General features: G+C 41.2%; 1 protein-coding gene across 7 annotated transcripts in view; it reads left to right on the top strand.

Moving 5' to 3' along the window:
* Nucleotides 1-1131: 1131 nt before the first annotated feature.
* The window catches only part of LOC110509489 (spectrin alpha chain, non-erythrocytic 1), a 67749-nt gene continuing 46526 nt past the window's right edge, over nucleotides 1132-22354 (top strand). For 5 of the 7 annotated variants that reach the window (XM_036967742.1, XM_036967740.1, XM_021590383.2 and 2 more), the window contains exon 1: nucleotides 8596-8817. In XM_036967742.1, coding sequence (XP_036823637.1) covers nucleotides 8731-8817 — 87 coding nt within the window. In that variant the 5' untranslated portion in view covers nucleotides 8596-8730. Of the gene's footprint in view, nucleotides 1244-8594; nucleotides 8818-22354 lie in introns of those variants that run through there. The other 2 variants (XM_036967741.1, XM_036967739.1) reach the window with 2 other exon arrangements.

The raw sequence follows: 22354 nt of genomic DNA, 5'->3' as shown, positions 1-22354 counted from the left end.
TCTGGAGACTCGGATCCTGTGTACAGAAAGTGGCACCACGCTCCTACTTGGTCGAAGTGAATGGATCACTGTACCGTCGTAACAGGGTTGACCTTCGGATTGCTGAGCCAGCACCTACTCAGAACCCTGATGGCCAAAGGGGTCGCATGACAAAAGACGGAACCCCAGCAAGTCACATGGGGCCTGAGGCACTGGGCGAAGAGCCAGGGGATCACAGGTCAGCCGCTCCCTCGCCCATCAATTCTCCCCTTAGACATTCAGGTGACACGCCTGTGCGGGAACCCGCAGACAAGCCCCCTGTCTTTTCACGCTGCGGGCGTCTGTCCCAGCCACCAAAAATACTTAATCTGTAGGTTTCCCATCAGGGATTGTTGACAGAGATAAAAGTGAAGAGAATATCAAAATGTGTTGTTGTTACCTGAAAAATGTTTTTTTTAAATAAACTAAACTGTTCATGTTGGAAATTATTACTAGGTTTGTTTTGTTAGTGAATTGACACCTCCTGTCCTATTTTATTAAATGGAAGATGTTATGGGTGTAAGATGGCACAGTGATGCCATCTGTTGGTAAATGTTAATTACTGCAACTCTTGTGTTTTACCGGGGTGCTTGAGATACCCGGAGGTGTTGTCATGTACTGAACAAGACTGGTTACTCGCATCAATGCCTCTGTCTCGTCATTTAACATTCAAACAGTCGGTGCCTGTTCCCAATGGAGCCGTATATCATCCACGGCAGGCTCGTCAGAGTCGTGAAAGAAGAAAAACGATTCTGCTAGTCCGTGGTGAATCAAATAAAATTGTATTTCAATGATCCATTACCCCAAGGACATCCAACCAACTTGACACAGCTGTTGGAAGCATAGAGCAACTCAATATTGTGAAGGTGTTTGGTAAATCCAGTGTTTTTCATATAGAGTGTATTGTATTGGGGACATATACAGTATTTTACCTTGGAACGTGTTTTAAAACCCACATTTAATGTAAATGTCAATTAAATATGAACAAATATGAATCGTTGTTCATGTTTACACAATTTTCCATATCATGAATAAATACAGGTAATGATACTTCTACTATGACTTGGGAAACTTTTATTTTTAACATTTTCGAAATTCCGTGCTCTGTCTTAGTGTTGCTGACGAGACGGTGGTTCAAAAAGCGCGACAGCTATTTCATTCCGGGAGTTTGGCCCCGTTTTCGATCCAGTTCTAGAAGGCTACCCAAGCTCACTGCACAGTAGAGGTAAGCGTGCTATTTAGAACAGTTATTTTGCACATGGTAGCTTTGAATAAAAACGGCTTTACTTACTTGCACTTTCTACTTATAAAGTAACTTGTGTAGGCTCTACTAGCTAGCATTTCGTCACTCACAGCTAGCCTCACCAAGCTACTTGCATCGTTTTCTTAGAGAAGATGCAGGCCCGACAACATAACTGTCAGGGCACCGCCATCTCCTCCTCGGTTGAAAACAAGCTTGCTTATCTTATTGAGCAAAAACCTTATTATTGGAGGAGGCTAGTTAACTAGCTACATTAGCTGAGTCGTAAACCATCTCTGGCTAAGTCAACAAGCTTCCTTGCGCTGACTTTGACAGCGTGAGGTCACACCACCCATTCAACAGCAAAATGTGCACCTATTAAATCTTTATAAATTAATGGCCCATTTTAAAACATGGTACATTAAATATTCTGTTGTCGGCCATAGCCGAAGGACCCGCCCGGCATCACCGCAATATGATAGTGGCATCACAGACAGAACTGGTAAGAAGGGTTAGTTATTGAATCAGTAAGGCCCCCCGAGGGGGTGTGGTATATGGCCAATAAACCACGGCTAACGGCTTTTCTTAAGCACGAGGCAACGGTGAGTATATTGGCCATTTACTCCTCCCAGGTCCCATATTGATATTATAAACTGGATACCAACTTAATTAGAGCAGTAAAAATACATGTTTTGTCATACCCGTGATATATCACATCTGTCAGTCAATCAGCATTCAGGGCTCGAACCACCATTATAAACTGGGAGGGTCGAGCCCTGAATGCTGATTGGCTGACAGCCGTGGTATATCAGACCATATACCATGGGTATGCCAATATCAGACCATATACCATGGGTATGCCAAACCATTTATTTTTACGGCTCTAATTACATTGGTAACCAGTTTATAATAGCAATAAGCCACCCCAGGGTTTGTGATATATGGCCAAATACCACGGCTAAGGGCTGTGTCCAGGCATTTCGAGTTGCTTCGTGCATAAGAACAGCCCTTAGCCATCTCGGGCTTTATTACTTAAATATATTTGGTGGAATGCCATTGAACAAATTACCGGTGTGTTGTGAATAATATTAGCAACAATAGTGGAATGGTGGGTCGCCTTCAAAATAAAAGTCCCCATTGAAACTGATGCTAATGGAAAAAATTGTTGAAACGTGCCACAATTAGACTAGATCATGTTTAGGGCTGACTCCATTTAGTCAACTGGTCGATTGTTTGGTCGATAGGCTGTTGGTCGGCCGAGATTTGTTTAGTTGAGCAGCCATATTTATTTATTTTTCATGGTGTACAAGACACCTGTCTGTTTTGCGACAGTCTCAGTGGACTAATAATCCATTGTGTAGGCCACGGGGATGGCACAGTCCATCACTCTAAGACATGTGATACTGAAATTGTTTTTGGTTATATTATGGGAAAATAATTGTGCAACACTAATAAATCGAATATTATTTTATAACATGTGCTTTCTCCCGCGTTGGATATTGTTGCTGTCCATGGTTCTGAAACAATCTTCGGTGCGCCATAGAATTGGCGCCTTTCCCTATGTTGCAATGTGCATAATAGCAAAATTAGCCAGCATATTGGGATTGAGAACAATGCGGCGGATGTAGTGGCAGCAGAGACAAGGAAACCGCCCTTGCCTTAAACCCTATTTGGACGGAATTTGTTTTTCTGGGGGTCGTCGGATAATGCAATTATATGCACAAAACGCCACATCTGTAATTTTATTCCCGTCCGAATCAGCCATGTCAGTAATTTGTACATGGCAGGAGAGTAACAGTTCCAGCCAGAGTAACCTACTGTTTGGTGAACTCCAAGGTCCTCTGATAATACTCGTCCCATGTGAATCGACATCCCTGTGTTTTCAGAGAAATGTCTGAGTTTGGCAGGTGTTGCTCATGGTTTGAGCAAGAGAACAATAACTGATTTGATAAATTGAATGAAGTGCTACACATAGCCTATATATGAAGGGCCTACGTGTATTAACGTACACAGTGAATGCTTTTGTTCAAATGTTTTGTGTGTATGAATTGAATATTGCCAAATGCACCAGTAAAAAATATTATGGCTATTTAATGTAACCCTTGATGTTAATAGATCGCAAAGCAGCATAAAACAGACAAACGTTTGGAAATGATAAAGTTCACATCCATAGCCTAGAAATGCAGTGCAAGTGCACTGTTTATCTCACATCTGAAGGCTTGGGGGCATTTAGGACGTCTACTGCAGATCGCTAACATATCCTAAAGGTTATGATCACACATTTTCAATTCAAATATTATGGCGACACTATACCAAAGATGGTTTAGAAACTTGGGAACCAAGCACCGATTATGATTTTAACTTGATATAATACATAAATTAGATCTATTTAGTCTCAAATAAATAATGACACATGTTCAATTTGGTTTAAATAATGCAAAAACACAGTATTGGAGAAGAAAGTAAAAGTGCAATATGTGCCATGTAAAAAAAGCCAAATTTAAGTTCCTTGCTCAGAACATGAGAATATATGAAAGCTGGTGGTTCAGTATTCCCAGTTCTTCAATATTCCCAGTTAAGAAGTTTTAGGTTGTAGTTATTATAGGACTATTTCTCACTATACCATTTGTATTTCATATACCTTTGACTATTGGATGTTCTTATAGGCACTTTAGTATTTCCAGCCTAATCTCGGGAGTTGATAGGCTTGAAGTCATAAACAGAGCTGTGCATCAAGCATTGTTAAGAGCTGCTGGAAAACGCAGTAAATTGCTGTTTGAATGAATGCTTACGAGCGTGCTCCTGCCTACCACCCACCGCTCAGTCAGACTGCTCTATCAAATATCAAATCAAAGACTTAATTATAATATAATAAACACAGAAATACAAGCATTTGGTCATTAATATGGTCAAATCTGGAAACTATCATTTCGAAAACAAAACATTTATTCTTTCAGTGAAAGAAAAAAAGCCCAACCATCGGTCACTGGTTGGGCTTTAATAAACAGAAATGGGTATTTTCTAAGCCCATCGACCCACCACCACCCACTTCCCTTCATAGCTGATGCACATTGTGTTTCTATTGAAGGTTGACAGTTTGGGTGTGGCTTGACATTAAACTGCTCCAACCATAAGACTTTTAAACACTGAAGTTCCTCCTGGCATGTCTGTGTTTTACATTCTTGCTGGTGTGTGTGTTTTTGTTTTGCATTCTTGATGGGATCAAAAACAAGGTTGAGGTCATCACTGGTGTCACCAGAGGGAATGAGTAGGGCTGTTGCAGTGACTGTATTACCACCACATCGGCAGTCATGAGTCATGACCGCAGTAAAACTCCACGTGACCGTTGAGTCATAGTAATCTCCCTTTTATGCACTCTGGACATACTTTGGTAGTACTCAACTTGCTAATGACCATCAGGTCCTAATGGCCTGGTACTCAGGGCTCTATCCCTCTAACCACTCTAACATCAATGCAAATTAAATCGATAACTACATGAAACAATTATCAAAACAGTATCCTGCTTTTAAAACTCACAATGTGGTGATCAATTTGAAAAGTTCAACAGCAGGTTGAAACTGAGTGTAAAACATGGTTGTGGATGTTTCAAAGCCTAACACAACAGACAGCGATTTCTAATGTGGTGATTCATTCAAAACACCATACACAGAGCTAATGCATAGGCTTATGAGCCTAAGCCTGGGGGGGATAAAAACGTAATTATGACTATGCCTTTTACAATACAGTCGTGACCAAAAGTTTTGAGAATGACACAAATATTAATTTCCACAAAGTTTGCTGCTTCAGTGTCTTTAGATATTTGTCAGATGTTACTGTGGAATACTGACGTATAATTACAAGCATTTCATAAAGTGTCAAAGGCTTTTATTGACAACTACATGAAGTTGATGCAAAGAGTCAATATTTGCAGTGTGGACCCTTCTTTTTCAAGACCTCTGCAATCCGCCCTGGCATGCTGTCAATTAACTTCTGGGCCACATCCTGACTGATGGCAGCCCATTCTTGCATAATCAATGCTTGGAGTTTCAGAATTTGGTTTTTGTTTGTCCACCTAACTCTTGAGGATTGACCACAAGTTCTCAATGGTATTAAGGTCTGGGGAGTTTCCTGGTCATGGACCTAAAATATTGATGTTTTGTTCCCAGAGCCACTTAGTTATCACTTTTGCCTTAGGGCAATGGGCTCCATCATGCTGGAAAAGGCATTATTCATCACCAAACTGTTCCTGGATGGTTGGGAGAAGTTGCTCTTGGAGGATGTGTTGGTACCATTCTTTATTCATGGCTGTGTTCTCAGGCAAGTTTGTGAGTGAGCCCACTCCCTTGGTTGAGAAGCAACCCCACACATGAATGGTCTCAGGATGCTTTACTGTTGGCATGACACAGGACTGATGGTAGCGCTCACCTTGTCTTCTCCGGACAAGCTTTTTTCCGGATGCCCCAAACAAATCGGAAATGCGATTCATCATAGAAAATGACTTTACCCCAGTCCTCAGCAGTCCAATCCCTGTACCTTTTGCAGAATATCAGTCTGTCCCTGATGTTTTTCCTATAGAGAGGTGGCTTATTTGCTGCCCTTCTTGACACCAGGCCATCATCCAAAAGTCTTAGTCTCACTGTGCGTGCAGATGCACTCACACCCACCTGCTGCTATTCCTGAGCAAGCTCTGTACTGGTGGTGCCCCGATCCTGCAGCTGAATCAACTTTAGGAGACGGTCCTGGCGCTTGCTGGACTTTCTTGGGCACCCTGAAACCTTTACAACAATTGAACTGCTCTCCTTGAAGTTCTTGATGATCTGATAAATGGTTGATTTAGGTCAAATCTTACTGGCAACAATATCCTTACCTGTGAAGCCCTTTTTGTGCAAAGCAATGATGACTGCACGTGTTTCCTTGCAGTTAATCATGATTGACAGAGGAAGAACAATGATTGCAAGCACCACCCTCCTTTTGAAGCTTCCAGTCTGTTATTCAAACTCAATCAGCATGACAGAGTGATCTCCAGCCTTGTCCTCATCAACACTCACACCTGTGTTAACGAGAGAATCACTGACATGATGTCAGCTGGTCCTTTTGTGGCAGGGCTGAAATGCAGTGGAAATGATTTTTTGGGGATTCAGTTAATTTGCATGGCAAGGAGGGACTTTGCAATTAATTGCAATTCATCTGATCACTCTTCATAACATTCTGGAGTATATGCAAATTGTATTCATACAAACTGAGGCAGCAGACTTTGAATTAATATTTGTGTCATTCTCAAAACTTTTGGCCACGACTGTACATATCCTACCGCATATCACACATGGCAGAAAAACATGAAACTGATTTTCGATATCTTTGGTACATAATTGGTTTAGCCTATACTCTAACATTTTTACAAATTTGAGTAAACACCTTTTTCAGTGTGGACTGTATTACGCATACTGGATGGACTGGTTACCTTATGCTATGCTCCAAAATGTATATCTAGGAGAGAACCTATATCCCTAGGTGATGCTGTTGGTTCATTGATTGTGATTGGAGGCTTACAGGTAGCCTACAATTATAGTAAATTTGATTTTGAGTTGCATAGTAATAGGGATTGAAAAAATATATTTTCATAATTAATTAGGTGGCAATTTACCTTTTAGCTAAACATAATGTCTCACCACCATGCGTTTCCATCTCCTCTCTCTCCTTTATTCCTTTCTCGAGTGTGCAGAGGGGCTGTCAACAGTTTAGTGATATTTTTCATTGCGAAAACATGTTACTATCAACGTTCCCGACCAGATTTAATTTGGTTTCCAAAATGAACCACTGGGTAGCTCCAGGAACAGGGTTGGAGAGCTCATGGCATATGGAGTTAGGGCGGTATATCACCTGTCGTGCAGCGAGAGCATGCTCCTCAAACAGTGGTTGATGCATGGAGTGTAATAAGTGTATTCATATTTTAGTTCTCAGGTGCTCATATTAAGCACAGCTCCGCTATAAAACCAAAGTATCCTACCAGGCATCGTTAAAAAACGGACCGTCGGGCAGCAACCATTCTCTATTCGAGTGCATACAGATGACGTCTTTTTTCCCTGCCGCTCTTACTGACCATTTGATAATGGGCCATTCTAAATCTAAACAAATTTGACATATTAGTAAAGACGAGATTAAATTGAGAATGGTCTGATGCGTGAAAATATGATCACTTGAGAGAACAGCTGTGCAGCCTGAGGCAAGCTTTTATTGCGACTTTCTCAACTCATCAATTGCCTGTAGTCGCATCATTTAGCCCATGATATGTTTTGATTTCTAAGACATTATAAGGTTTGTATCATTCGCAACTAAAGTTGCCAAATAACTCTTTAAATATAGTAAATGATCCATGGAACATAGCCAGATAACATACGGTAGGCCAACACATTCTGTTATTCGGAAATACATTTTCTTCATATCATGTTTCTTTAGACCGGACTAAAATAAATAATGGATGTATATTAAATTGACTTATTAGACTTTGTTAAATGTAGATTTTCCAAAGGTGCGCATCAGTGGCTTGTATGCATGGAGGCCTGGAGATGTTAATTAACGGTCAATTACCATGAGACCGGCAGTCTTTTGCATGACAATACATTCCACTCTTACTTAGTTATACTGTCAGCAGTCTATGTTCTGTTCAGTTTGTCAATTTTGTGTAGCCTAACGGCATATGAACTGGTCTCAGGTTGCCTTCCCCTTTAAGCCTATCTAATTATCCCCCCCATACTCCACACACTGAGGAGACTCCCTTTTCTGGTTGTCATGACAATGCTGTTACCCTGGCCTCTGTCCTGTCAGGCTGCTGGCTGTCCTAACTCACCCTACACTTTGGGCATGCACACTCGACACAAAGCAAATAACGGACACTTTGTCATGTGACTGAATTCATATTATTCTAATGCATCACAATTGTCTTTGTCATAATGTCAAGTTATGTTAATTGAATGATCTATTTTTGAATGATTGAAAATAACCCATTGATCTGACGTGAAACTGTGGCGTGTGCTCACTGTTGTTGACTTTAGCCAGCACAGACACCTGTCATCATGTCCCAGTTTATTAAAACAAAACTGAAGTTAACGTGTGTCACTACTATGTGTGTCTGCGCGGTGTGTGCATTGCTGTTTGTTTTCCTATCAGAAGGGTGTGCTGGGGTGTTCATCGAAGTTTCTAGAATGCTGAGAGTAGTCAGGCGGACTGTTTGAGAGAAAGGAGGCGCCATGAGGAGAGAGGGCGGGAGGGAGAGGGAAAGACGCAAGGGCTGGGCGTTATCTTGGCTTGCTCCCGACACGGCCGAGCCACTGCAGGGGCAATGCGTCTGTCTGCTCTGCAGAGAGCGGAAGAGTGAGAGAGAGAGAGAATAAGAGGCGTTTAGTTTCTCATTCTTCCTTTATCAGTTGAGATTTGTATCGGGAGCCGAGACCGGAGTGACTGCTGCTGGCTTCATGGCCACCATTGAAATCCAAGACCTAGGGCAACAGCGGGAGACAAGTCGTCTGCCTAGGGAGACTTTGGCCACCACCTCTCCTCAGGTACTGATAGGACATAGCAAAGACAGTTGGACAGACAAGGCTCTGGATAAGGAGCCTAGAACACCTTGACTCACTGATTATAACTAACGTTGGGTTTCAGTTTGCTGGTTAGCCTATGTCTTCTCATTTTGAGAATTTCAATTGAGTAGCTGGATATGGTGGACTGTTAATCTAATTTAAGTTTATTTTCATGGTAATTAGTCACTGAATTCCGGCATGCGTTGTTTGTGTGTAAGACATTTATTTTTTGTCTTGAAGGACTGGGTTCTTTGGTAAATTTGATTGGTTTTAACTGGACTCCATGGTAATTGAATCACTGAATTCAGGCCTGTGTACTGCATGCGTTGTGCGACTAGATTTGTGTGTGGTTGTGTTCATGAAACCGAGGGTTTGTGTTACTTGAACTAAGCTGGATGAAATTAATGGCACTGACCATTATTTATGAAAAATAATACATGCAAGAGAGTCAGGTTTGCATTTGGCATGGTAAACCTCCACAGATGTCAAATGTTTTGACACAGGCTTTCCAATGTGTCATTGACTGGATGACAGCCATTTTGATTTAGCCTAATCCAGACATGATTGTCTTGGTAATGTTCCAGAGTATTATTTGGGACTTGTATGACTGTTTTTGTGATGATTTGTGGAAGAAAGATTAACAATAGAGCTCAATATTTTGTCATGTAGCCTAATCTCAGTCTTGTAGATAGTTTTAACAGTGGATGGTGGGTTTGCGAATGAATTTGAATCCCCCCTGGGCATGGTGTCGATTGGCCAGGACTCTGAGCGAGCTGTAAGAGGTCAAGGTTCACTCGAGGGAAGGGAACTGAAGCATTGTTGGGCCCATATCCTTTTCCTTTCTGCTGCGCTGCTTTTCCTCTTTGCACATGCGTCTGGACTGTGTATCGTTCTATATGATTTCAACTTTCTGACCGCACCCCTTTTGATTTGCCATATTTGCCCATAGTAAAAGTGGTAATGAAGTTACAATTCATGATGCATTCAGGAGATAGAGGTGCTCAAAGTTGACCAATTTTGCGTACCCCACCCTTCCATGATACTTCCAATGTGTTCATCACTGAAAAAGATAAACGGTTGAGTTTGATATCATTTGAAAGCTTACAAACATGGTTGTCAAACTATTCTATAATTTCTCGAAAATGTAATGAAGAAATTTACATTAGGTTTTTAGGTTAATGTCTATCTAAAAATGCAGGGTGTCATTTAAATCATAGAATGGACTTAACCCTTCAGAACCCTGCAATGTAGCTGGTTACACCATTTTGACATTTACATTTAGTTGAATCTTCAACATGCAATTACTACCAGTAAAATGGCTGCCGGTCCACCCACCGTCGAATGTCAACTTGAATGGGTATGTCTATTCTATTATCTGTATTTCTATGATTCAATAGGTTTCCTATGGAAGATTGACAGTTCCATTTAACAGTGGATATTCCCACTCAAGTCAAAATTGTTTGTGTGGACCTGCAACCATCTTTGTGGTACCATTTGAAAGTTGAAATGTCAACTTTATTCACGTTTTAGTACAATGGTGGAACAAACTTTCCCCTTAAAGTTAGTCGGGACAGTGGAGTCCCTGCCCATCTTTCGAAAACGTCTGAAACCTTACCGATTTGATTAGTAACTTAAATAACTCTCATGGGCGATGAAATAAAATGTACATAGCTAGGTGAGACAACGTCACAATCATATCTTAGGATAAATGCACTAATTGTAAGTCGCTCTGGATAAGAGCATTGCTGAATGACTAAAATGTAAATATTTATCAGCCAAAACACGACACCCTGTATTGAAGTGTGCTGTGTCTCAACCGATGGCAGGCACAAACACCTCAGATAATGTAAAATAGAGTCTAAGCAAAAAACACATTTTTAAAGCAAACAGTTTTCTCAATAAATCAGTTTGACAACCTTTGTAAGCTTTCAAATGACATTACACTAAACCGTTTATATTTTTCAGTGATGAAGACATGGCTGTCTCGTGTTAGGGTGTGGAATGCAAAATGGGTTTACTTTGAGCACCTTGTTTTGGCATCCAGGTCCAAAAAGTCCCTTTCTGACCACTTCTAACATGGGCAAACTTGTATGGAAGGTTTCGTTCAGATTTAAGATGGGTGTAGTCAAAGTGATTGAAATCATATGGAATGTACCAAAGATGATACAGTATGAAGATGGGCAGAATCTCCTTCTCCGATAGAAATTCCTGATCATGCTTGTAAGTGATGTCATGGCAATGTTAGCTCATTCGCAGAAACATGTTATCAGATCTAACGATCGTGTCATGCTGAACTGTGCTTTTGAAAGCCTTCAAATCAAAGGCACTCCTTTTGATGTAAAGTTGTTTTTAATGAAAACGTGTTGGTCACTTTCACAAGGTTGTAGTAATGACGGTTTCAGCTACCAATTTTTAGGTTTTGTATTTAGATGTTGAGAAAGTTAACTAAGGACACATTTTTCACTTCACCCATTGGCTTGCAAAACCCCAAGTCTGCCGAGTCTGCTTTGCAAGCATTCTTGGACAGCTCGCGAAGTTGCGCCTTTGGGTTTAGAAACTCTGCCTGTACTGTGGGAGCGCCCTGCCGTTTCCTTATAAATACTTCCGGCCAGCATCCTCCCAGTATGGCATATGTTAGTGAGAAGCTATGTTTCCATGGGAACCAGGAAGGGGCTGTTATGTGACTTCATCGGTTTTCCACTGTCTCTCAGGACTCCCTTTGGGAATGAGACTAGGCCTTTAGGATAGAGTACTCTACCGAATGGAGTTCATTTGGCAAGGGTTCTTGTGTTGGACTGTTTATTCTCAAGGTTACACCCAAGCTTAACTTCATTCCTCATTCTCTTTTTTATTTATTTTATCTCATTCTGTAGCCTAATCATTTGGACAAGTCAGTCATACATGGTCAAGAATAAAAATAAAAAAAGCTTTTCCATAAGCTGGTACTCAAGTTTTTCTCACTTGCCTGTGGAAATTTGAACATATAAGGTAGGGATGTCAAAGTGAAACTGTGAAAACAACTTTTTTTCCTCCTCGGTAGAATCCTTATTTGTTCTCCATCAAATCTTAATTAATTTATGCCAGGAAGCAAGCGAGGACTTCGCAGCGCTAAAATTAATTATCTAGGTCGTGGTACTATGCGTGGCAGTAATTCTAATGGAGCAAATTGATACCCCTCGCCTCCCCTCCTTCTCATTCACTCCCACCCACCCACATTTTGCATTCTCTCTCCGTAGAGCGATTTCTCTCTGCACACTTGGGCAGCGATGGGAGCCACACAGGGCTCTAAAAATATCTCTGCCCTCCTTGAATGGAATCTGTGGCATATCTTTATGAGAAAGACCTGATTTTAAAATTGTGAGAGGGTGGGAATAGATACTGTATTGTCAAAGCATCGCTGCCGTGGTGGGAATATGAGACTCTTAATTTTTTTTATTATTATAATTTTTTACCCCTTTTCTCCCCAATTTTGTGATATCCAATTAGTAGTTAGACTTGTCTCATCGCTGCAACTCTCGTACAGATTCAGGAGAGGCGAAGGTTGAGAGTCATGCATCATCCGAAACACTGCTTCTTGACACATTGCTCGCTTAACCCGGAAGCCAGCCGCACCAATGTCTCGGAAGAACCGTACATCTGGCGACCGAAGTTAGTGGGCATGCGCCCGGCCCGCCACAAGGATTTGCTAGTGCGCGATGGGACAAGGACATCCCGGACAGGCCAAACCCTCCCCGGACCCGAACGATGCTGGGCCAATTGTGTGCTGCCTCATGTGTCTCCTGGCCGCGCCCGACTGTGACAAAGCCTGGGATCAAACCCGGGTCTGTAGTGACTCCTCTAGCACTGCATTAGACTGCTGCGCCACTCGAGAGGCCCAGACATCTCTATAATACAGAGATAATAGCCAAACCTCATTTGGAGACTTGCTCCTTCCTTGTCTCCTGTCCTCCATTACTAGGAGAAATATCATATCACTCTAGACCAGATATAGCCCATTCCACCATCTTGTCCTTACCCTAACCGCTATTCAGCAAGCTGTTTAAGCCTGCCGATCATATATTTTATATAATATGCCTTCATAACATTAGCTATGTCTGAAAAGGTAGTGTGTGTGGTGATTACAAGTGGTTACTTCAGTGACGAAGAGCTATGGCAGACAGTAACTATGTGAAAATATTTGCTTTTGAGTAAATATTGTCAGGAATAGCAAAATAATAGTCTATTCGTTTAGGATAATGTTGATTCCCTTCATTCAGGCGTCGGAGTGAATGGCTGCCGTTTCAGGGGCTCCTAACCAATTGTGCTATTTTTTAATATATTTTTTCTGTATCTTAACTGTATTCTGTATTCTTTACACTTATTTTGTGTTTCTGCTACTGTCTCTTATGACTGAAAATAGCTTCTGGATATCAGAACAGCGATTACTCACCTCGAACTGGACAAAGATTTCTTTCTTTAATGAGTCTGACGTGAAGGATATACTGTTGCTTCCGGACCAGGCCCAAATCCCCGTCATTTGCATTAAGAATAGACTGAGATACAGGGGCCGCAACATGCTTATTCCACACACAGACGCGTACAAAGCTCTCCCTCGCCCTCCATTTGGCATATCTGACCATAATTATATCCTCTTGATTCCTGCTTACAAGCAAAAACTAAAGCAGGACGTACCAGTGACTCCCTCAATACGGAAGTGGTCAGATGACGCGGATGCTACGTTACAGAACTGTTTTGCTTGCACAGACTGGAATATGTTCCAGGATTCATCCAATTGCTTTGAGGAGTATACCACCTCAGTCACCGGCTTCATCAAGAAGTACATTGACGATGTCGTCCCCACAGTGACCAAATGTACACATCCCAACCAGAAGCCATGGATTACAGGCAACATCCGTACTGAGCTAAAGGCTAGAGCTGTCTCTTTCAAGGAGTGGGGGACTAATCCGGACACTTATAAGAAATCCCGCTATGCCCTCAAATTAACCGCCAAACAGGGAAAGCGTCAATACAGAACTAAGATTGAATCCTACTACACTGGCTCTGGTGCTCGTCGGATGTGGCAGGCCTTGCAAACTATTACTGACTACAAAGGGAAAACCAGCAAGGAGCTGCCCAGTGACACGAGTGCCCTGTACTCCCTGTTCACCCATGACTGCGTGATCAAGCACGACTCCAAAACTGTCAAGTTTGCTGACGACACAACGGTGGTAGGCCTGATCACCGACAACGATAAGACAGCCTATAGGGAAGGAGGTCAGAGACCTGGCAGTGCGGTGCCAGGACAACAACCTCTCCCTCAATGTGAGCAAGACGAAGAAGTTGATCGTGAACTACAGGAAAAGTAGGGCCGAACACGCCCCCACTCACATTGACGGGGCTGTAGTGGAGCGGGTCGAGAGTTTCAAGTTCCTTGGTGTCCAACAAACTATCATGGTCCAAACTAGAGGTCGACCGATTTAATCGGAATGGCTGATTTAATTAGGGCCGATTTCAAGTTTTCATAACAATCGTAAATCGGTATTTTTGGGCGGCGATTTGGCAATTTTTATTTTTTTATACCTATATTTAACTAGGCAAGTCAGTTAAGAACACATTCTTATTTTCAATGATGGCCTAGGAACGGTGGCTTAACTGCCTTGTTCAGGGGCAGAACGACAGATTTTCACCGTGTCAGCTCGGGGATCCAATCTTGCAACCTTACAGTTAACTAGTCAATAACGCAATAACGACCTGCCTCTCTCGTTGCGCTCCACAAGGAGACGCGAATGCAGTAAGCCAAGGTAAGTTGCTAGCTAGCATTAAATTTATCTTATAAAAAAACAATCAATCATAATCACTAGTTAATATTGAAGACTCATGTTAAAAGGAACCACTAGCTTTCATATGTTCTCATGTTCTGAGCAAGGAACTGAAACGTTATCTTTCTTACATAGCACATATTGCACTTTTACTTTCTTCTCCAACACTTTGTTTTTGCATTATTTAAACGAAATTGACCATGTTTCATTATTTACTTGAGGCTAAATAGATTTTATTTATGTATTATATTAAGTTAAAATAAGTGTTCATTCAGTATTGTTGTACTTGTCATTATTACAAATACATTTGTAAAAAAATGGCAGATTAATCGGTATCGGCCTTTTTTGGTCCTCCAATAATCGGTATTGGCGTTGAAAAAAAAAATCATAATCGGTCGACCTCTAGTCCAAACACACCAAGACCGTCCTTTAGAGGGCACGAGGAGACGGAAAATATTTGGCATGGGTCCCAAGATCCTCAAAGTGCTACAGCTGCACCATCAAGAGCATTCTGACTGGTTGCATCACCTCCTGGTATGGCAACTCTTTGGCATCCGACCGTAAGGCGCTGCGTAGGGTAGTGTGTACAGCCCAGTACATCGCTGGGGCTAAGCTTCCTCCCAGTAAGATCTCTATACTAGGAGGTGTCAGAGGAAGGCCCCAAAAAATTGTCAAAGACTCCAGTCACCCAAGTCAGACTATTCTCTCTGCTACCGCTCGGCATGTGGTACCGGAGCACCAAGTCTCGGTCCAAAAGGCTCCTTAACAGCTTCTACCCCCCCCAAGTCATAAGACTGCTGAACAATGAATCAAATGGCCATCTGAAGTATTTGCATTGTTTTTACACTGCTGCTTCTCACTGTTTAATATCTATGCATAGTCACTTTACCCCTACCTACATGAACACTGCTGCTTCTCACTGTTTAATATCTATGCATAGTCACTTTACCCCTACCTACATGTACACTGCTGCTTCTCACTGTTTATTATCTATGCATAGTCACTTTACCCCTACCTACATGTACACTGCTGCTTCTCACTGTTTAATATCTATGCATAGTCACTTTACCCCTACCTACATGTACACTGCTGCTTCTCACTGTTTAATATCTATGCATAGTCACTTTACCCCTACCTACATGTACACTGCTGCTTCTCACTGTTTATTATCTATGCATAGTCACTTTACCCCTACCTACATGAACACTGCTGCTTCTCACTGTTTATTATCTATGCATAGTCACTTTACCCCTACCTACATGAACACTGCTGCTTCTCACTGTTTATTATCTATGCATAGTCACTTTACCCCTACCTACATGAACACTGCTGCTTCTCACTGTTTATTATCTATGCATAGTCACTTTACCCCTACCTACATGTACACTGCTGCTTCTCACTGTTTAATATCTATGCATAGTCACTTTACCCCTACCTACATGTACACTGCTGCTTCTCACTGTTTATTATCTATGCATAGTCACTTTACCCCTACCTACATGAACACTGCTGCTTCTCACTGTTTATTATCTATGCATAGTCACTTTACCCCTACCTACATGTACACTGCTGCTTCTCACTGTTTAATATCTATGCATAGTCACTTTACCCCTACCTACATGAACACTGCTGCTTCTCACTGTTTAATATCTATGCATAGTCACTTTACCCCTACCTACATGAACACTGCTGCTTCTCACTGTTTATTATCTATGCATAGTCACTTTACCCCTACCTACATGTACACTGCTGCTTCTCACTGTTTAATATCTATGCATAGTCACTTTACCCCTACCTACATGAACACTGCTGCTTCTCACTGTTTAATATCTATGCATAGTCACTTTACCCCTACCTACATGAACACTGCTGCTTCTCACTGTTTATTATCTATGCATAGTCACTTTACCCCTACCTACATGTACACTGCTGCTTCTCACTGTTTAATATCTATGCATAGTCACTTTACCCCTACCTACATGTACACTGCTGCTTCTCACTGTTTATTATCTATGCATAGTCACTTTACCCCTACCTACATGTACACTGCTGCTTCTCACTGTTTAATATCTATGCATAGTCACTTTACCCCTACCTACATGAACACTGCTGCTTCTCACTGTTTAATATCTATGCATAGTCACTTTACCCCTACCTACATGTACACTGCTGCTACTCACTGTTTATTATCTATGCATAGTCACTTTACCCCTACCTACATGTACACTGCTGCTTCTCACTGTTTAATATCTATGCATAGTCACTTTACCCCTACCTACATGAACACTGCTGCTTCTCACTGTTTAATATCTATGCATAGTCACTTTACCCCTACCTACATGTACACTGCTGCTTCTCACTGTTTATTATCTATGCATAGTCACTTTACCCCTACCTACATGTACACTGCTGCTTCTCACTGTTTAATATCTATGCATAGTCACTTTACCCCTACCTACATGTACACTGCTGCTTCTCACTGTTTATTATCTATGCATAGTCACTTTACCCCTACCTACATGAACACTGCTGCTTCTCACTGTTTAATATCTATGCATAGTCACTTTACCCCTACCTACATGTACACTGCTGCTTCTCACTGTTTAATATCTATGCATAGTCACTTTACCCCTACCTACATGTACACTGCTGCTTCTCACTGTTTATTATCTATGCATAGTCACTTTACCCCTACCTACATGAACACTGCTGCTTCTCACTGTTTAATATCTATGCATAGTCACTTTACCCCTACCTACATGAACACTGCTGCTTCTCACTGTTTAATATCTATGCATAGTCACTTTACCCCTACCTACATGAACACTGCTGCTTCTCACTGTTTATTATCTATGCATAGTCACTTTACCCCTACCTACATGAACACTGCTGCTTCTCACTGTTTAATATCTATGCATAGTCACTTTACCCCTACCTACATGAACACTGCTGCTTCTCACTGTTTAATATCTATGCATAGTCACTTTACCCCTACCTACATGAACACTGCTGCTTCTCACTGTTTAATATCTATGCATAGTCACTTTACCCCTACCTACATGAACACTGCTGCTTCTCACTGTTTATTATCTATGCATAGTCACTTTACCCCTACCTACATGAACACTGCTGCTTCTCACTGTTTAATATCTATGCATAGTCACTTTACCCCTACCTACATGAACACTGCTGCTTCTCACTGTTTAATATCTATGCATAGTCACTTTACCCCTACCTACATGTACACTGCTGCTTCTCACTGTTTAATATCTATGCATAGTCACTTTACCCCTACCTACATGAACACTGCTGCTTCTCACTGTTTAATATCTATGCATAGTCACTTTACCCCTACCTACATGAACACTGCTGCTTCTCACTGTTTAATATCTATGCATAGTCACTTTACCCCTACCTACATGTACACTGCTGCTTCTCACTGTTTAATATATATGCATAGTCACTTTACCCCTACCTACATGAACACTGCTGCTTCTCACTGTTTATTATCTATGCATAGTCACTTTACCCCTACCTACATGAACACTGCTGCTTCTCACTGTTTATTATCTATGCATAGTCACTTTACCCCTACCTACATGTACACTGCTGCTACTCACTGTTTATTATCTATGCATAGTCACTTTACCCCTACCTACATGTACACTGCTGCTTCTCACTGTTTATTATCTATGCATAGTCACTTTACCCCTACCTACATGAACACTGCTGCTTCTCACTGTTTATTATCTATGCATAGTCACTTTACCCCTACCTACATGTACACTGCTGCTTCTCACTGTTTAATATCTATGCATAGTCACTTTACCCCTACCTACATGTACACTGCTGCTTCTCACTGTTTAATATCTATGCATAGTCACTTTACCCCTACCTACATGTACACTGCTGCTTCTCACTGTTTAATATCTATGCATAGTCACTTTACCCCTACCTACATGAACACTGCTGCTTCTCACTGTTTAATATCTATGCATAGTCACTTTACCCCTACCTACATGAACACTGCTGCTTCTCACTGTTTAATATCTATGCATAGTCACTTTACCCCTACCTACATGAACACTGCTGCTTCTCACTGTTTAATATCTATGCATAGTCACTTTACCCCTACCTACATGAACACTGCTGCTACTCACTGTTTAATATCTATGCATAGTCACTTTACCCCTACCTACATGTACACTGCTGCTTCTCACTGTTTATTATCTATGCATAGTCACTTTACCCCTACCTACATGTACACTGCTGCTTCTCACTGTTTAATATCTATGCATAGTCACTTTACCCCTACCTACATGTACACTGCTGCTACTCACTGTTTATTATCTATGCACAGTCACTTTACCCCTACCTACATGTACACTGCTGCTTCTCACTGTTTATTATCTATGCATAGTCACTTTACCCCTACCTACATGAACACTGCTGCTTCTCACTGTTTATTATCTATGCATAGTCACTTTACCCCTACCTACATGAACACTGCTGCTTCTCACTGTTTATTATCTATGCATAGTCACTTTACCCCTACCTACATGAACACTGCTGCTTCTCACTGTTTATTATCTATGCATAGTCACTTTACCCCTACCTACATGAACACTGCTGCTTCTCACTGTTTATTATCTATGCATAGTCACTTTACCCCTACCTACATGTACACTGCTGCTACTCACTGTTTAATATCTATGCATAGTCACTTTACCCCTACCTACATGAACACTGCTGCTTCTCACTGTTTAATATCTATGCATAGTCACTTTACCCCTACCTACATGAACACTGCTGCTTCTCACTGTTTAATATCTATGCATAGTCACTTTACCCCTACCTACATGTACACTGCTGCTTCTCACTGTTTATTATCTATGCATAGTCACTTTACCCCTACCTACATGAACACTGCTGCTTCTCACTGTTTATTATCTATGCATAGTCACTTTACCCCTACCTACATGAACACTGCTGCTTCTCACTGTTTAATATCTATGCATAGTCACTTTACCCCTACCTACATGTACACTGCTGCTTCTCACTGTTTAATATCTATGCATAGTCACTTTACCCCTACCTACATGAACACTGCTGCTACTCACTGTTTAATATCTATGCATAGTCACTTTACCCCTACCTACATGAACACTGCTGCTTCTCACTGTTTATTATCTATGCATAGTCACTTTACCCCTACCTACATGAACACTGCTGCTTCTCACTGTTTATTATCTATGCATAGTCACTTTACCCCTACCTACATGTACACTGCTGCTTCTCACTGTTTATTATCTATGCATAGTCACTTTACCCCTACCTACATGTACACTGCTGCTTCTCACTGTTTATTATCTATGCATAGTCACTTTACCCCTACCTACATGTACACTGCTGCTTCTCACTGTTTATTATCTATGCATAGTCACTTTACCCCTACCTACATGTACACTGCTGCTTCTCACTGTTTAATATCTATGCATAGTCACTTTACCCCTACCTACATGAACACTGCTGCTTCTCACTGTTTATTATCTATGCATAGTCACTTTACCCCTACCTACATGAACACTGCTGCTTCTCACTGTTTAATATCTATGCATAGTCACTTTACCCCTACCTACATGTACACTGCTGCTTCTCACTGTTTAATATCTATGCATAGTCACTTTACCCCTACCTACATGTACACTGCTGCTACTCACTGTTTAATATCTATGCATAGTCACTTTACCCCTACCTACATGTACACTGCTGCTACTCACTGTTTAATATCTATGCATAGTCACTTTACCCCTACCTACATGTACACTGCTGCTTCTCACTGTTTATTATCTATGCATAGTCACTTTACCCCTACCTACATGAACACTGCTGCTTCTCACTGTTTATTATCTATGCATAGTCACTTTACCCCTACCTACATGAACACTGCTGCTTCTCACTGTTTATTATCTATGCATAGTCACTTTACCCCTACCTACATGTACACTGCTGCTTCTCACTGTTTAATATCTATGCATAGTCACTTTACCCCTACCTACATGTACACTGCTGCTTCTCACTGTTTATTATCTATGCATAGTCACTTTACCCCTACCTACATGAACACTGCTGCTTCTCACTGTTTATTATCTATGCATAGTCACTTTACCCCTACCTACATGTACACTGCTGCTTCTCACTGTTTAATATCTATGCATAGTCACTTTACCCCTACCTACATGAACACTGCTGCTTCTCACTGTTTAATATCTATGCATAGTCACTTTACCCCTACCTACATGAACACTGCTGCTTCTCACTGTTTATTATCTATGCATAGTCACTTTACCCCTACCTACATGTACACTGCTGCTTCTCACTGTTTAATATCTATGCATAGTCACTTTACCCCTACCTACATGAACACTGCTGCTTCTCACTGTTTAATATCTATGCATAGTCACTTTACCCCTACCTACATGAACACTGCTGCTTCTCACTGTTTATTATCTATGCATAGTCACTTTACCCCTACCTACATGTACACTGCTGCTTCTCACTGTTTAATATCTATGCATAGTCACTTTACCCCTACCTACATGTACACTGCTGCTTCTCACTGTTTATTATCTATGCATAGTCACTTTACCCCTACCTACATGTACACTGCTGCTTCTCACTGTTTAATATCTATGCATAGTCACTTTACCCCTACCTACATGAACACTGCTGCTTCTCACTGTTTAATATCTATGCATAGTCACTTTACCCCTACCTACATGTACACTGCTGCTACTCACTGTTTATTATCTATGCATAGTCACTTTACCCCTACCTACATGTACACTGCTGCTTCTCACTGTTTAATATCTATGCATAGTCACTTTACCCCTACCTACATGAACACTGCTGCTTCTCACTGTTTAATATCTATGCATAGTCACTTTACCCCTACCTACATGTACACTGCTGCTTCTCACTGTTTATTATCTATGCATAGTCACTTTACCCCTACCTACATGTACACTGCTGCTTCTCACTGTTTAATATCTATGCATAGTCACTTTACCCCTACCTACATGTACACTGCTGCTTCTCACTGTTTATTATCTATGCATAGTCACTTTACCCCTACCTACATGAACACTGCTGCTTCTCACTGTTTAATATCTATGCATAGTCACTTTACCCCTACCTACATGTACACTGCTGCTTCTCACTGTTTAATATCTATGCATAGTCACTTTACCCCTACCTACATGTACACTGCTGCTTCTCACTGTTTATTATCTATGCATAGTCACTTTACCCCTACCTACATGAACACTGCTGCTTCTCACTGTTTAATATCTATGCATAGTCACTTTACCCCTACCTACATGAACACTGCTGCTTCTCACTGTTTAATATCTATGCATAGTCACTTTACCCCTACCTACATGAACACTGCTGCTTCTCACTGTTTATTATCTATGCATAGTCACTTTACCCCTACCTACATGAACACTGCTGCTTCTCACTGTTTAATATCTATGCATAGTCACTTTACCCCTACCTACATGAACACTGCTGCTTCTCACTGTTTAATATCTATGCATAGTCACTTTACCCCTACCTACATGAACACTGCTGCTTCTCACTGTTTAATATCTATGCATAGTCACTTTACCCCTACCTACATGTACACTGCTGCTTCTCACTGTTTAATATCTATGCATAGT

The sequence above is a fragment of the Oncorhynchus mykiss genome, chromosome Y, assembly GCF_013265735.2.
Source record: "Oncorhynchus mykiss isolate Arlee chromosome Y, USDA_OmykA_1.1, whole genome shotgun sequence".
Taxonomy (NCBI): domain Eukaryota; kingdom Metazoa; phylum Chordata; class Actinopteri; order Salmoniformes; family Salmonidae; genus Oncorhynchus; species Oncorhynchus mykiss.
The sequence above is the reverse complement of the archived record's forward strand: the minus strand, read 5'-3'. Positions and strand labels throughout refer to the sequence as shown.